At 36.5% G+C, this 18324-nt stretch overlaps 1 protein-coding gene across 3 annotated transcripts in view; it reads right to left on the bottom strand.

The window, feature by feature from the left end:
* Nucleotides 1-1714: 1714 nt before the first annotated feature.
* The window catches only part of SYT14 (synaptotagmin 14), a gene marked incomplete at both ends in the record, with an annotated part of 52767 nt that continues 36157 nt past the window's right edge, over nt 1715-18324 (bottom strand). For 2 of the 3 annotated variants that reach the window (XM_084201596.1, XM_084201594.1), the window contains 2 exons: nt 1715-2028; nt 6272-6461. In XM_084201596.1, coding sequence (XP_084057722.1) covers nt 1715-2028; nt 6272-6461 — 504 coding nt within the window. Of the gene's footprint in view, nt 2029-3171; nt 3229-6271; nt 6462-18324 lie in introns of all 3 variants that reach the window. The other variant, XM_084201595.1, reaches the window with a different exon arrangement.

The raw sequence follows: 18324 nt of genomic DNA, 5'->3' as shown, positions 1-18324 counted from the left end.
CCCCAGTCTCACTGTACTTGACTGTCTGTATGCCCCAAAGCCAGGATTGTTCAAAGGTATTATAAAGGAATTCTAGAGGAACACATCTGTCCTAATGAGAACACTTGAGACTAACACCAATTGTCTCAAGAAAATCCAACACTTTACTCTTCTACCCACCAAGTGCTACAACAGTCAGTGAGGTCTCATATTAGTAAAACATTACCACCATTTATAAGAAAAAAGAAATTACTTGTTTTCTTTACAGGAACAATTAAAATTAAACAAAACTTGTAATTACAAGCAAAAAGAATATTTAAATTGGAAAGCTTTCAAAAACACATTTACTCAGTAATTTATCATTTTAGTAATATGAATTGGATTCAGCAGTCAATGAATTAGTGTGAGTCCAGCTAAAGGCTTTGGGACAAATAGGAACCTCAGAAGCACTGATATTTCCCCAATTTTGGTGGATCCAGGAGTGTTTATCTGGTGATACTGCAGCTTCTCAACTGCATCATTAATAAGCTGTTTCCCACTCTGAACATAAGCAAAGCAAACTTCTATTTTGTGTGTGAACATTCGTTCAATTGCTGGCAAATCACTAGAAAAATAACTTACTGATGTTCTCTTCTTCAAGAAGAAAAGTAAAAGCCCCTGGTCTGCTCTCTACTTCCAACAAACAGCATATTTAGGTAATGCCTAAAATAGCTCACAAGAGACCCAAATGGATACCTGTTTCAAGCAAAGCCATAGGATTTTTGCATTCATCCAGAGTAGTTCAACTGCTGCTACTTCCTTCACAGTCCTTCAACCTAACTTCCAACTGCTGACATTTTTAAGAAACCTCTATCAATTTGTTTAATGAAAATATATTTTAGTAAAGTCGTGCTCTACGAGCTTCCTACATTGGAATACATGAGTAGAGGAAGTGCTTTCAACAGAAAGTTACATAGTCTTACAGTACAACCTGTCTAAGGAGTTTTGGAAGGGACCAAACTAATGGTCTGGTCTCTTTGGATTAGGCAGAAGTACAGGCAAGAGGGAAAACCCCAATTTTTGCCATATATAGAGCTTGTTCCTGTCACAGACTGAAGAAACATTAGTTTGATGTCAAAGTTCACCTGATGCCCAAATGCCAGTATTTTTCAAACTGACTGCATATCAAAAAATGAAAACTTACTTTACCAAGCTCCTGGAAAGAAACTCAGTGCAAAACAACAGTGTATTTCTATTTGCTGTATTATTAAGTGTTCTTTCACCAGTGGTTTTTCTTTTTTTTGCTTTTGCTTTACAGACCACCAACTTTTTCTGAAAGTGCAAACTATTGACCTTTAATCTGAATGCAGGCAGGTCAGAAGCTACAGTATTAAAGCAATACAAAAGGTACACAAGAAGGAGCTTACATTAATTTGGAGAACCTCGCACAAAATGTTTCTGAATTGAAAACCACAAAACAAACCCAAACAAATACAGCATCAGGTGGATGGGGAAGGGACCGCTATCGTATCTGTGTACAGCAAGGATCCTCTGACACCAAGGAAGTTCATGACACCAAGTGAAGATTCTGTACTAAATCCCACCAATTTGCAGCTTGTGCATCCTTTACGATGGAATGTTGACCGCAATTTCCATTTTTTACTCCCACAACGAATCTGCTGATTGCGACCAGGGACGATCATCTTCCCGGGAGAACAAGCTCCCTTAGAACCACGGCTGCGCTTTCCACCATCCATTAGGATTCCAGCAGAGTATGCCATCTACAGACTTGCTGTCCTTTAGATTCCTTCATCTCAGTCCAGTGGTTGAGTTCATCTTCTCCTGAGCTGTTGAGACCTAAGGAGATCCAGCCTATCATCTCTTTCCGCTTCATGCTGCGCTTGTTGTACACGGAGAGTATGAGCGTCACGTCCGAGAGCTGGAACAGCGCCACCTGGAAAACGAACGTCTCCTTGTACACCGGGTTCGGCTGCCCTCGGCGGATGGAAGTTTTGCACTTGGACATCTCCTGCCCCATCGAGTTCAGCAGCGTTAACTTAACGTATGTGTCTACAAAAGAAGTCACACGGTGGAATGTCAGATAGCTTGGAGCCAAAGATTTGGAGAATGAGGTATTTACAGAGAACAAGGATATGGTGTGTACCAGGATGGCTGAACACATGGAGAGATGACAGGTAAACAAAATATTACCAACACACTAACAAATGAACTAGCTCCAGCACTATGTACACGGGTTAACTTAAAGGTATATCTCATCATCCTCTTCCCATTGACCCCCCTTTGTTTAGTCTAAAAAAAACTTAAATAGCATTAACACTTAGCAAGCTCCAACTAGCCACAACACTGTAAGCATACCACTGAAATGTCAAAGAATATGGATAAACAAAGTGGAATAAAGGCAATTAATGAAGAGAGAAAAAAATGATGTCAAAATGCAGCGACGATATCAAAACAGCCAGGATAAAATGCTTAAGAATAATCTCTGCATGGATGTGGTTCTCATTTTGGGCTTTTCAGTTTTATTTATCTTGAAAACAAAAATGTAGCAAAGTGCATTCAAAGATGGCAGTTTACACAATAAAAAAAAAAACCCCTTATTATTTCCTAGATTAATGAAGGAATGCATTTACTGCATGTTTTAAGAAAAGCAAGTTTTTGCATAATTCAAGATGATTGTTCAAAAAGTAGCTTGTATGGTGCTTTTAAGCATACTTAAGAAGCTGATGCAAGTAATGTAGTAAGTGCACATTATGTGTTAGCATTTGGGTATAAACCCTTATTTTTAAATATATATTTTCATTGGACCAAAAGCACCAAGCATGCTCCTGCAGAAGGATGCACATTTCATGAAGTTAACTAATGATAGGAAATATGAAATTGTATAAAACAATCTCATATTTAATTTTTATTCCTATATTTTCACATTAATGGATAATATGGGCAATTAATGGATCAATTAAAGGTTGGAGTTTATGTTAAAGAAACCCCATTGAGTATTTTCACTTTGCAGGTACACTGAAACCCCAACATCCATAATCAGAGATAAATGCAACTTTTGCATTAAAGCGTGCCACAAAAAATTAACATATACTTTTATAAACTGGCATGGTAGGCAGCTGTGGATATTTTACTGCTGGCAGGATTCTTTTGCATGAAAAAGACAACATCCAATTAGTTTCTACAGGAACTCACCTCGGATTATATAAACCTGTCCACCTATCAAGTGTTTTAGACAACAGAACAGTCCGTCTGACAACAGGGGGTGGAAAGCAGTAAAAGAAATAATGACCAGATGTCAATAGTTGGGTGAGAGAGGATCAAAGGTTAAAGTTTAAGAGGAAACACTACTCACTGGAGTGGAAGAACATGAAACCTTAGCAGCATAGATCAGAAAAAGGACTGGACAAAAGGATTGTTAGGTAAAATTTAATGAAATGGAAATTTTGTGCAGTTTTTGTGTAATCTTTAACAAAAATTACATTGCTTACATAATGGGTTATCTTAGGACTAATAGGCACTGGATTCTAAGCCACACTTACCATAGCAAGAATCCTGCAAATGATTAAGTTATAGCAGATTGGGTAAAAATCACTATATCCTGATCAAACCTTATGCTTTTTCATGCAAACTCCAGCATATTTAGAAAAACTGCACATTAAAGTAATTTGACTTCATATATTGAAAGCAATAAAATGAAAAATAATTGAACTGAAAATCAAGCTGTTTTTTCCCTTAGCTTTTCTAGTTACAGATATTTGTAATACTTCAGTTCTTGAATAATGATGAACTGGGGCACAAGAATGACTCTGATGTAATCTCTAAAAAGAGCTGAGGATCACTTATATCTCAAATTCAGCAATGGGTCTCTATTTAGGATGTAAAGACCTTGCTTATTAAAATCCACATATTTATGGATTTAATGTGTGTGTGCATGCATATACATACATGCATTTAATATGCAAAAGCTCATACCCTGTTTCAACTAAACCTCAAGGAAAACTGAGAAGCATCTTTTTCTCAGGCAAAATATTAACTGTCACACAGAGAAACAAAGAAGACACATCCACTGTTACTGCCTGCAGGATTTGGCCCATTTGCCTGTACTCAATTGCTAAATGAGCTACTATGTAACATAAATATGCAGTAGAGGATCCTGTACTAGTAAGAAGTAGAAATTTAGTATTCAGTTCATATTTGCTGCAGAAGCACTTCACAAAAATTCATAAGTTCTCAAGCCCTAGACTACAGAAATGTGGGAAAGAGTATTTGCTCCTATTCCTATCACAGTTCCTCAATACATGAATGAAAACTGAACTGCTCATGTACTTTGCAGCACTTCTCAGGATCCTACACCACTGATGGTCCAAACAACAATTGTGAACAGGATATTTCTTCATCATTATCATCCTCATCAACCCTATGGGCCTTAGTTTCATTTTGTGGAAATGATGGCACAGATTGAGGCTGGCACATGTCCATGATGTGTGCAACAGGGAGTCAGGATATGGCAGTGGCACAGACCTGTGTCCAGGAGTTTAAAAGGTGCCACAAGGGCTGGGGGCAGGGGAGGGGGATGGCATGAAACAGCCCAAAGGGGAAATGTGGATTCCACAATATTCTGTACATGGTTTTGCCAGACCCAGAAAGTTCATTTGTTTACAGCTTTCTAAAAACAACAGAACTCTGAACCCATATTTGCCCTAACAAATATCAAATCTTCCCCCTGTCCTTCACAGGGACAAAAGGGAGCACAGAAGCTCTTACCTCCCCAAAGATTAGACAGAACATGGTTTTACAGGGCTACGTGCCATGTTCTATGCTCCTTTCCTGCCATCTGAAACAGATTTGACCCCAGTCACAACTGTTAGCTACACAGCATGGGCCCACTGAGCACATTTTGGGAATTAACATACTGGGGAATGAGCATCTCTGTTTTCAAAACAAGCACTAAACCCCTCCTACCTTGCATACTCTAAATATTAAATAAAAACTGGCCATCTCTGAAATTCCAGAAAGATAAGCATCTGGTTTTGCTTTAAGGGAACAGATGATCTCTTCTCTCCCTTTAATTTCTTCCCACACTCCAGTGTCTTTGGACCTCTTTGGCTTTCCCCATCTGTTTCTACACTTTGTCTCCAAACAGGTGACTCTGGGGCAGCTGCCCAATTATATAAAAGTATTAGAGATTCATCTATTGCCTTCTTTCTCTGGCCATGTTAGCAAAGTCTGGCTCCATCAGTGTGAAAAGTATAGAGAAGTAGAGCAGAGTAAGGTGAGCCAACTATGAATAGAACAAACATGGGTCAAGAAAATGAGAAAGAGGAGAGAGCATCAGTATCAACTCTGGCTTACTTCCTAAACTCTTAAGACAAAGTGAGATGTGCAAACCACTTACAAAATGTTGGCAGCCTAATACATATTCCAATAGCAGATAATCTGCTAGTGCCATACTAATCTGGGGCTTAAAACCAGAAAGAGTAGCTAAAACCTGAGCCTCCTGACAAAATCAAAAGGAACAGGTAGGTATTTCTTATTAACATTTATGTAAATCAGACACACCATCTTAAAAACAATAAAAATCGTTGGAAAAAGAAAAAAAAAGAAGTTTGTTATTGAACTTTCTCAAACTATATCAAAGAGCTAGAGACAGTAATAACATTCTCTCCCTATGACATTCCATCTGGCTCCACTTAAGAAGTATATAAGGTTCACAGATATTTCAGACATGTATTTTTGAACAAATGCTTGAAGACACAATTCAAGTTCTTTCTGATGGTGAACATTCCTCCTGTACTGCAAATATGCCAAAGGCCTCAAGCGGTTGCTCCTTGTCTTTACTGACATTCCCAAATTACATATATTACCACATATATACAGGCACATAGGCAATTAAAGACTGCAGCATCAACCCCTCCAGGAACAGCAATAACTGTTCAGAATGTTTATATTAATATTAACTGGCATGTACTTTCTCTTTAAACACTGACTTTTTTATTCTTGGCCTGTGATGTGAGGCATTAGTAATTTAGCAATTAATCATTATGATAAAGGTAATTTATTAGTCAGTCATCATGAAAAATTAAAACAGGCTTGTCAACTTACAATTAATATTTTGAATTTTAGATTTTTTGCTATTTCCCAACTGACTAGAAATATAAAACATGAAACAGATTAGTTGATGATCGCTCTATTTCATTTTGATTGGGTAAGACTAAGTGATAAGATTGAAGTCCTTGCTACTGAGAGCCCCACCAGTACAGAAGCATTAGGATGAAAAAAGATTTTCACTCACTGGGTGGTCTGTTCGCTGCCAAGTTTTTGAAGTGGCTGCCTTTTATCACTTCTGCTGATAATCTTCCAGTTGTAGCATTATAGAGGAGACCAATGAGGATTTCTGGAGCTGAGCCATGTACCAGAGACTGACAAGAGGAGGTACTTTCACTGCAGGACACTTCTGACATGCTCATTTGAGAGTCACAACCCTATAAAACAGATTAAAAGTTCTGTGTGTCTTATGGAATGATGTCACTTGGAAGTCAATTTTTAGAATAATGTATAGAAAATTCTGAAAGCAACTTAGTCACAATAACAAGTTCCATTCAACCACCCAATATGAAATGAACATTCTTAATATAGGCTTAATTTGCACATCTTAGAGGTAACAATAAAATGGTCTGAAATTAAAATAATTATTAGGTGCTTCATGATTAAGGAGAAATAACAACAGAAGATGAAGAACAGCCTTTATGATCCCTATTTACTTCAATTTCTAAGGTAAGACCTGTAACATAATTTGTCAGCATCCTGGAAAAAATTAAACCTTGGATCTTTTACTATCCAAAAAATGGAGAACACCAGTGGCACCTTGAAGATAATAAAATTCTTATTCTTCCTTTGTAAAGGTTATCCTCTAGCCTGAGAATTTATGAGTAGCAAAATTACAGAACACATGCAATTAGAAAAATGCACTCTGTCTAGCATAAATTAGCTCACAAGGAATCCAACTTGGTGCAGGGACACAGAACTGCAATAGTCCCATTGTCTTGGGTGGGAAAGGAAGAATGACATCCAAAGCTCAGGAAGCACAACTTTAATTTCCACCCTGAAAACTTCCAAAAATTTTAAATCTTTCATGCAGTCCCACTACATCACATCTTTAACGGGAGTTTCTATGACTAATTTTTATCATTTTAACTCCTCATTATTGGCATTAAAAACAGGGAAAAATACACTTTGTTTATGCTGCCATACTAATCACACCATAGTTGTCCCTATTCTCATTTGCACCAGCACGTAAGAGTGGTACCACAGAAAACAAAAAACTGGATGGCAAGTAGCCAACAGAATGACAATGTACTTGGTAACTTTTGAATTATCAGCACATCCCTTTATGATTCTCTCACAAAAAGTGTAAATTGGGTCCACAGATTTTTCAAATATGGCTTGACTCATTTGGGAACCTGGTATCACTCTTCCAAGGAGTCATGATGATATTGTGAAGCTGATTCTTCCAGATTCCAAATGTCTCTATCATTTCCAACAACAGCTGACATGGGCATGAGATCAGACCTAAAACCTAAATAGCACAAATCCTCATCAAGATAAATGTTAACTTTATAAGTTACTTTATAAGTAACTTCAGCTGACATATAAAGCCCACATGCATTATAGCATCTCAAATTACAGAAGACATGATACCTACAATAATATCCCTTTTATTGACGTTTTAACTAGCTCTTTTCAACAGAACATTTCCCAAAAGTCTAGCACAAGTTTCAAGCAGCAATCCAGTTCCTCATTAATAAACATTAACTGTTGTTAGCAAATGTATTCTTACTACTGAAGAAGGACCTCAACAAATTTCTCTGACTTCCCTCTCTCAAGCTGCAAATTCAGGATTTTAAGTCTTTGGTTATTTCTCCAAAAGCTCTTTATTCAGTGGCAAGAATAAATCTCAAACTGCTTGCAAATTGTTAATTGCTGAAAATTAATTACAAGTATACATTCATTCTCTGATTCTTGTCATTCATGGAACGGGAAACTTTTGATTCCCAACTTCAAGAGAAGGAACAAAATGGAAAGTTTAAAAAAAAGATGACTTGATTCAGCAGTCACACTATACACTGCACACTTGAAAGCCTCAGCCTGTCACAACTGCAGCTATTACTTAAGCTTTCTGGTCTTTTAAAATTGTAAGACACTATCCCCATGGTGCTTATTCACCTTATTATTTTTTGAGCCAGGAATTTTAGCACAGTCCACCTGACACTGTTCAAAGCTTAGGTTTCAAATTTGATTGAGGCCATGCTGTAAGCCCACAAAAAAAAAAAAAAAAAAAGATGTAACACAAAGAAGGCAGCTGGGTAAGATTGTCCCCAAATCCTCCAGGGGCTTTGACATGCTGAGAGAAGGTGATGATAGTGCCTTTTCCTAGCTGGGACTTATTTGTACAGTTTACTGATGTCCTTAGAAACCATTTTATGACAGAGTCAAACTCACTACAATGGGTATCAGAGTAAGGTTTAGTCTGTTAGAAACAGTGAATACTAAATGAGTGACTACTGAGTGGGATTGAGTCCAGGAGTACCAGGAAAGAGAAGACAAGAAGCTTCTGTGTGGTAAAACAGAGAAGGAGGAAAACAACCGAAAACTTCAATGTGTGGTATTCTAAAACTACATAAGCATGGGCTAGAAATACCATTCCTTTACAGCAGAATCCTGAGTAGACAGGAGAAGGACAAGACTGCCTTTTTCAAGGCCAAGCAAAAGGATCTCACCAGCTGAATGGTGGGGTGAGATGACCACGGTGATGCTTCAGAACTCTAAATGGATGGAAATGCAAGTAAATGACTGTACCTTAGAAGTGTTGCACAGAAAGAACTGGTAGATGTAAGCTAGATGAAAATCTGGAGAGCATCTAACTTAAATATACTGCTACAATATTTTCTAAACTGAAATATTTCTGCAGGTTTGAGAAAAAAAATGAATGTTGCTTAATCCTTATTTTATAATAAATTTATGGATCTCCTTCCTACAAGACTGTGGGGATACAGACAAGACATTAAAATAAAGCAATGAAATTCACTAAAGGAAAAATCTAAAGAGCACTTTGTTTTCCCTTTCACTCTAAAATAACTTCAACTTTAATTCATTTTGTTTCATGCTGGCCCACATGGATTTGAAAAATACTCTGCTTTTTAGTTATAAACTGAAAAATCCTAATACCAGAGAAAGTGAAATGTTAAGAAGGAAATGAAGCAGATTAGAAGACAGAGTGATGTTACTGGGTAAAAAAAAATTAAACAACATTAATGAAAGTATACTTTCTGTGGCTATAACAAGGAAGAAAACAGAGGATTTAGGGACAAGTATGTAAAAGACCTGTGGAAAAGGGGAGAGCAAGATCGCATTTTATCAGTTTTCTTTTCAGAGAAAACAAAAATTTTATGAGGAAGAGAAGAAACCAGAATCAGGAACTGTAAGAGACAGTTGAGATCAATTGGGCTCAGATCAACAACTAAAGAAAGACTTTCCATTGCAGGGCAAAGTTAAAAGCAGAGATACTGAGTACTGTTAGATGTCTTCTGAAAAGTATTTTCTCCAGCACTGAGTTATTGTTCACATTGTGAAAATCCAGTCATTGTTTTAGGAAGATATTCCATGATAACGACACCTGTGGGTAAGTAACCTGACTTTGTGCTAAGTCATATGCTCCACTAGAACTGGAAAGAACAGCTTTATTAAAGTTTCTGTTTAGAGGATTTTTTCTGCCTACACAAGTCAGAATTCTAGAGAAGCACTGACAAACTCATCAAGAAAAGAGCCAGGTAAGAAGTTACGCTTTTACCTGCTCAAAATATAACCTTCAAAATCAAGTGCCAAATTGTAAAATATTAACACTCAAACTGCTCATTGGTACAACATGAATATAGATGGAGCTCCAATGACAACATTACAGCGCAAGCAGGTGCTTTTCACCTCCATGCAGGTCTGCATTCAATCTGTCTGCAAAGCTATCCATAGCCCACTTTGCTACTGCTGCTCCCCTGTGGGAAACTTAAGATTCAGACCAAAAGTTACTATTTGTTTGAAATAATGTCTTTGTAAGTTTATTTTCACAAAGCTTCCCTCTCATTCTCTATAAACACTGTGTATAATTTAATAAGCAAGGAAAAGAAGGACTAAGGTTCCATAAGTGCTTCAAGGTCAGTGAAGCACTAGAAGAGCTTAGTGAGAAGTGTCACAGAACCTTCTATGTGGATTTTTAAGAACTTAAATGAACAGTCAAAGTGCTACTGATCTGCCCACAGTGCAAGAAACTGTCTCTTGAGGTTGTCTCCAGGATAGTAATAATAAATCCTGACCCTTTTTTGTCAATTTAGCCATAAATACATTATTAACAGTAAGCACTGCAAGAGAAAAATGGCGAAGTCTATTCCAAATATTTGGTTCATATATTTGTCTTACTACAGTATATAAAAAATGTTCAGCTTTTGAATTTTCTAACACAAAGCTGTGTGCAAAGCACCTTAACCTTTCCCACACACACCACAGGAAAGTACTTTGTAATAAAGTTAGTCTGATTTTATTTGATCAACACAAGAATCGCTGCTTTCCACTGGATTGTTAAAGTAGTATGTGTCATATTCTACAAAAACTTAATTACTAATTCTCCAAACTATTGTCCTTGATGACTTCTTTGCATATATTATCTGGGGAAGAGACATTACTTCTTAATAAATATATAATAAAAAACATTCCCATTAATGATCTCCAGGCTTTGTATTTCCTATGTTCACATTGTACAAAAGTTGGCAATCAAAAAAAGAATACTCTTTTTTCCCCCTCATACCACATGAGCGGACATGAACACATAGAATGCATGATGTCAGACTTCAGACCCCGAGAAGCATTTTCAATAGTGTTTTTCTCTCCCCTCTTACAACACAGAGAATCATCTATTTGCATCCATGGTAATATATGTAAAACGTATTTATTTGTCTTCCTTCCCCACAATTCCATGGAAACACAGTATTTGTTACTTACATATTCATTTCCTAGTGTTATTTTTCTATACCCTGAAGTTCTGCTTATATATTCTGCTCTTAAGCCAACTGGAGTTAATGACAGGGAAAAATGTGGCCATGCTCTCAAGGCAGTTAAAAGTTCATTTTCCTCAATGCACAGGTTACAATCATGTCTCTGTAGGCTTACGAAACAAGAGCATCTGACTCTTTTGGCTTTTCAAAATATACACAGAAGAGATGAAACCTTGCTGACAATCCTTCAGCAACAAAAATCTGATTCACAGCATGTTACTTGTCAAAATGTCTCTCTCCAATTTTAAATGTTAATGTTATACCACTAATCTCTTAAAGAACTTTTTTGCACATTACTTTTTCTACTTCTACATCCAACAGTTTTTAGATGATGGCATTCGTCTCTCTCAGTTGCCACCCTAGGGTTGAACCCTGAAGCTCCCATTCTCTTCTGAGCTTGCTGAGGTGAGGAGAGCACCCAAGCCCCACAGGGGCTCCAGACCAGCTCTCAAGAGGAGAAAACCAAACCTAGGGGCTCCACATCCTTCGTTAGTGGCTTCAGCACCACACACTTCACACGTTCCAAAGCTAAAATGCTGTTGAAAAAATTTTGAGATCTCTCCTGGGAAAGAGAACTTAAACCACCTGATGAACTCAGCCCTGAAAATGAAGGGATGTAAAATAATTAGGAATCTCAAAGGTTAAAGCCAGCTGTCCTGTACTGTGAAATTAGGAGAACACACAGCTATCAGTATTTTGCTTTAAATTTATAACTTGAACTTGCAAACATTGAAACATATAGTTTTAAGCATCTCACAAAGATTCAAGTTTAGGAAAGTATCATTATCTGTGACAGGTAATTATTTGGGTTTTTGCTTAATAGCTTCCTTGAAGCATGTTCCAATTAAGTATAATGTGCATTTTTATTCATGTACTTAACACTTTACAGCATTACTAAGTCAACTTAAATCACAAACATGAAACTAAATAGTCTAATAATCTTTCCATTATGCAACTTGATCTTAGGAAAAAAACCCATTTATTTTGGGTAAAATGGCATGCTTTAAATATTATCAGGACTTTCTAGTCAAAAATTCCAATTTTAGCAAATAAATCCACTCAACATCAATGGTATTCACATCAAATATGGATTGTTTTGATTATTAAATACTATTAATGTAGTTGAAAATCATTATCTGAAATTATAATATTCCCATTTCTCATCAAAAGCTTCTGCTCTACCCCATTTTTTTACTCTCAAGAGAGAAAAACTTCTGGATGCAGAATTCTAAAAACCACATCATTTTCATACAGATGGAACACTGAAAAACTGAGATCAAATTAAAATTCTTTGATTCACTACATTCAAAGGACTAAAACCTTAAAAATTCTATACACAGCTTTTATTTACCATAGACACAACAACAAACTTCCTAAGATACATTATGATAATACAGAAATTTTCATTTTAAAATAATTTGGAATAATTCATTTTAAAAAATTAAAATCTTTGTGGGATTTCTAGTAAGAATATCGTATTGATAAAGAAAGGCTTGGTTTCAAATTTAAGATACTACTATTTAGCAGTAATATTTAAATAACAAAATTAAATATACATATTCTTAATAATGACAAATCAACACTCAAATTTTCTGAAAGATTTCGAATGAGTTTGAGAGATTTCTGTGTTGTTTTTCCTCTCTCGCGAGAATTTGCTGTTAGTACTTTGTGCCTAAAATGTTTTTAATTTAGCAGCTCTGCAGAACAAAACATTAATTTTCTACTGAAAGGGAAACATTTTAAGTTTTCTGTAACTTCTATTAGTCTGTACTGAAATAACACCCTTGGCCGATGACAAAAGGTCACCTGGTTGTTCCACATACATAATGGGCTTGAAATTTGCAGAGCAAACCCAAGCAGCAGTTGGAGGAGGCAATTGGAAATGAACCTACAATGGAATTTACAGCATTTGCAAAAGTACTGTTTTTACACTGCAGAAATCTAGCAGCTTTTTATACAGCCACGGGCCAGGGGAGGAAAAGAGGCAAGAGGCCTTTTATTACTGAATTCTGTTTTCTGTGATAAGACAGGTACATAAAGAAACATTCAAGCACTAAAAGCTGTTAGATATTTGTGTTAGCAATTTAGGTAAGAACATCTGACACAAAATGCAGACATTTTACCTGCATTCCTGATGAAGCTACACTAACAGCTCCCACCCAGATCCACTCACACATCCCCCCTCTCTTTACTCCCAGTCAAATATGTAAGAGCATGGAGATGTTACTGTAGGACAGCTTCCAACACCACAGACTTCTTTAAATGACAATGCTCTGTCCAGCTGGATTGAGTCTATGCTCATTAAGGAGATCAATGGCAAATAATTTGAATTTTCTCTTGATTACACCCTTTCAGTCTGGGAAAAGAGAACGATTCAGCAATCAAACAGTAAGCACAATTTATGAGTAGTCAATCTATGGATTAGTATTTGATTGCATAAACATATATGCAATTATTTTTCACAATGAACAAACCCATATCACTAACTGTACATTTAGAATGTATTTGTCAGGTAAACTCTTTGTGATTAACAATTGCTAGTGGTGCCCTTTTGATTTGCTGAGGTCACGTTTAATCTCATGATCAGAGGACCACCAGGTGTTTCCAGTCAGAAGGGATCTGCTTCAGTTCTTAGAGCTATCCTACACAAAAAAAATACAAAGGGAAAAGATAAACTGGATTCTCCTGGGGCCAGCTGACAGCTGATTAAGCTCAACAGAAAGACAGGAACTGTGAAAGATTCAGCTCAAGGTCAAATGATATAAAGGGCAAACCTGACAAGAGGCTGAAACACTACAACTAAAAGGATCCCTTGCTTAGGGCACCCTGTGGACAGAAATACCAAATACAGGCTGCTTGAATATACAAAAGAAGTGATTACCTGATGATCCTGAAGTCTGAAATGAATAATGATAATGAAGAAGATTTATGTTATACTGTAAAGCCCACCAGAGTAATACAAAGAATCATCCAGCAAATAAATCAAAAACTAATTCAAAAGTTCCACAATCACATGCATTATGAATCTGCAGACTAGGTGACTTCATCTGTTCTTGCAAAATCTCTGATTAGGACTTCCCTCAATGGAAATAAATAGAAGGAAAATGGTGCACATGCGTTTGCTGAAGGGTGCTCAAAATGGCCAACAGAACCAATTCTGGGCTTTGACCCTTCCTAGTTTTCTTGAAAGACACTAACAAATGTGAGAAGATATTTGTGTGTACATATATATGCAGAGTATATATATGAAGAATCAAAATTATAAGAAAACAAAGTATTTGGGAAATTCAGCATCTCTAAGGGGAACCAGAAATTTCACTTGGGTTGATAAGTTAAAAAAATCAACCTCAACTGAAAGAGTTGCTTGAGAAAGGTTTAAGCAGCAGCTCATAGTCTTCAAAAGTGGCAATGTCATGCAAGGGACAGCCCTGACAATCTTTACTTTTACGTTCTAAACTTTCACCTCTGGGAAATGTACAGTATGATCATTTTCCTTACTGCTCTTAGTAATCACAATCCAGGTTGGGACACCATACTTTTACAACAGAGAATGATATAATCTCACAGTTACCTCAGTTTTTTAGCTTTATGTGTTGATAAGGTTTCTCTATTATTTTTTTTTAAAGACAATCAAAACGAGACATAGAATCCTAGACAGTATGTTTGCCACTGATGGACTGGCTTTTCTGACTAACTCACAATAATCCTCTTGAGCAATTCTCTTAATCTAGAACAGTCATTCACAGCCTGTCACTTGACTGGAAGCACTTTAGAGGCTGAAAAGCATCATTGTACATTTAAAATAGTAATACCACACCTGAAACATAGCTTCCATAATTTGCAAATATCAAAGACTGTAGGGACCAAATTGAGTAAGTAACTTCTTTGAAGCAACTCATTAATTGAAGGCAAAGCATGCCTGTTTTTAAATTGTTATTTTACTCTGCGTGACCAAATGATCATTTTAACGTCTAGATGAAATACTTTATATTGCTGACTTCCAAAAATTCTCTCATTATCCTGCTTTCAGGGTTATGGTAATACGTCTGGCTACCCATGGAAGAACTTGCTTCCCGGCTGTATCAGCAAGGGAGTTGAAAGTCAATGTTTTTTATCGCCAGCCACAACACCAAGAAGACAATGACTGCTGCTTGCTGGTACTGCCATGCAATATTACACGAGCAGCCAAACACAGGGAGAATGCTTTGTTTGTACTGCCAAGTTCTCCTGCAGCCTCACAACATTATCACCATCTTCCAATCTCCTAATAACTTTCTTCAAACTTACAGCAAGAGTCATCTTTCTTATTGCATCAAAGGATCAATTCTGATTTTCTGTGTATTACTACCACTAACTCAGATGAATTGAGTAAGTTATTCCTGAGAAAAAATGTGCTCAGGGTTTAAATATAATTGTCCCTCACTTTGATGGACATAATTTATACAAGCTAACCAAGAGCATTTATAGATTATCACATACGAAGTCTTCATTTTAGGTAGAATTCCAATTAAAATACCAAGAACAAAATATTTTGTCTTTTTGTTTCTTCCCTAGATAAGTCTTAGTCATTTTTCTTATTAGCAGCCTAAAATATCATACTGGTATCTAATAAAGCTCTGTTTATACATATGAATTTTAGTATTTAGCCTTCCAAATACAATCCTGTATAGATCATGCCATAAGAACACAGTAAGGTGACTAGTTGTGACTCTTCTACTTTGTTTGCACAAAACCTGACAGCTTGACTCTATAACGGACAAGAATACCCAAAAAAAGAAATGCCACTCTGAAAGCCTTTATTCCTGCAAAGTTTATGGGCTGATAAACATTACAAGGAATACTCAAGACATGCCACACATAAAGGCCAACATGAAACAAAGGCCTTAAGCACAGTGCATAAACCAGTGTACACTAAATGATTAACCATTCTCCTCATAGTGGAGTGCATGTGTGTGTGTGCAAGAATGAGCATTTTTATACACTACATACATAATTGCCATCACTCAAAAAAACTAATTAAAATAATTATCCAGACACTCTGGATCTTTATAGCAAAGATGTACAAAATAATCTTTTAAACACCTATGACTGCCTTCACCATTGATTCTTTCTTATGGGGATCACACTGGGAGTTCAAGATGTTAGAAATGGAAAGAAAAATAAATTGAATTCTTCCCAGTAAAAACCTTGTAATTTGATGATACATTATGAATGATTAGTAGATTTTCTTAGCAGCAAGAGGTATGTTTCGGTCACCCAAACAGTACTTCCCAAATCAATCACAAAATAAAAACCATAATTGACTGTTGTTATTCTACACCAAAAAGCAACCTATGGGATGGTGAAGTGGATTACCCATGTTTCTTTGATCTTTTCCAAACAGATTTCACTCAATAAACTGTTTATATGTTTTTGTAATCGCATCATACTAGAGGCTGTTTTTCACTGTCAGGAAAATTTCTCTGGGTGAGAACGAAGAGTAACTAAAAACAGGTCCACAGGGATTTCCTGAAGAGGAATAAACAGCTTTTCTGAACTCAAAGATGGGTGAAGAAAAATTTGTCTTCTGCTGTACTAAAGGGAAAATTAAATTTCTCTGAAAGCATCGACAAATATCTTCCTATACACACTATACTCTGACAAAACCACAAAGTACACCTCTGCTATCAAACATTTGATGCAATGGACAATTTCTATTAAATCTGAAAGGGACACAGTCTCAGATAACAGTGACAAGTGCATTCTGCCCAACTCATTTTGGTTTCACTGCTTCCTCCTCATTCTCCCTGAACTTGGGAGAAAACGTGTGATAAATAAGGGGGCTGAGGAGGAATTCCCTGTTACGTGGGAGAACTGCAGCAGCACAGGGCTGTTAAAGGCAAATGGCAACAGGACTGGGGATAATAGCTGCTAATGCAAGACATTATACACAATGTGGGAAGGAGAGAAATGGGGTGAAATCCTCGGTGAAAATGATATTTTGTGAATATATTTGTAAATTTGAAGCCATGTGGAGCTTTGAAACCTATTTAAGGAACACACTAGTATGAAGACATGTTCCATGCCTTCACCATGACATTCATTTGTTGACATTTTAACAATAACCAGGGACTTGCAGGCCCACTCACATCAACCTGTCACAATGTTTGAAAGGCACTGGACTTGCTGATCTACTTTTAGCCAGATTCCTTGTGTACAGCTTTAAGGTATCACTGAAAAAATACCGAACTTCACAGGAAACAAACTGTTCTTATACAATCAGAAGGCATATGATTAGCTAATAAAATACAATAATACAATATCAGGCACAGACAGAAGGAAATAAAATACATTTCTACAGAAGAGATTAGCATAGATATTTCAATGGATTAGGAAGTTTCAGTGACAGAAGGTATATTTAATATATAAAATCCATATAATGAGAAGCAGTTGAAAAAATAGGACACCTGTCATATGTCCAAGAAATATCTTCATAAAAAAGCTGTCACATATAAACACTTCTCAGCAATAAAACCCTCTGCAACTGAACAAGGCAAATTTAATTCTGAATGTAGAATGTGCCTCAGCATGGGTCTTATAATTACTAATATCCTTGAGCAACTGGATATCTCCAAATTCAAACATCACTTACCTTTTCCTGTTAAATAACTCCTTCCTGACATTTATGATTAATTGTACATAAAGGCTGTCGGTTTATTCTAGCAAAAGGACAGTTAAAAAGGAATACAATCAATGTGTATAAATATACCCAGAGGCAAACACCTGAGAAGGGTAGGAACTAATTAAGCTCAAGGCCAATGCTGGCAGAAGAACAAATGGTAATAACTTGGCCATGAAGAAATTCAGGTTGCAAACAAAACAACCTGATGTTTTTAGACGAAAATTCACAATTTTGTGATCAAGATGACCTGGCTGTTTTGAGTAACCAGGGCTTGAGCTCAAGAGCCCAAGGATGCCCCTCACTTCCAGTCATACATCCTAAAAACACAATGAATTTTAACAGTCTTGCTAAACAAATAGATGTTAAATCCTGCAATAAATCTGCTTACTGAAAAAATATTATATTGGCTATAAAAAGATAAAAGTACCTATAAACTCAGAAGTTAATCAATTCCCAAGGTTTAAAACCTGACTTTCATAGTTCCAGAAGACTATGGCTCCTCATTCAAGCTATCAGGACTCTGAAGGATCCTTTCCAGCAACAGGTAGAGCTGCTTAAATCCTGTTACAACAACAAACTCTGAAA

The sequence above is a fragment of the Fringilla coelebs genome, assembly GCF_963513975.1.
Source record: "Fringilla coelebs genome assembly, chromosome: 3".
NCBI classification, from domain to species: Eukaryota; Metazoa; Chordata; class Aves; order Passeriformes; family Fringillidae; genus Fringilla; species Fringilla coelebs.
The sequence above is the reverse complement of the archived record's forward strand: the minus strand, read 5'-3'. Positions and strand labels throughout refer to the sequence as shown.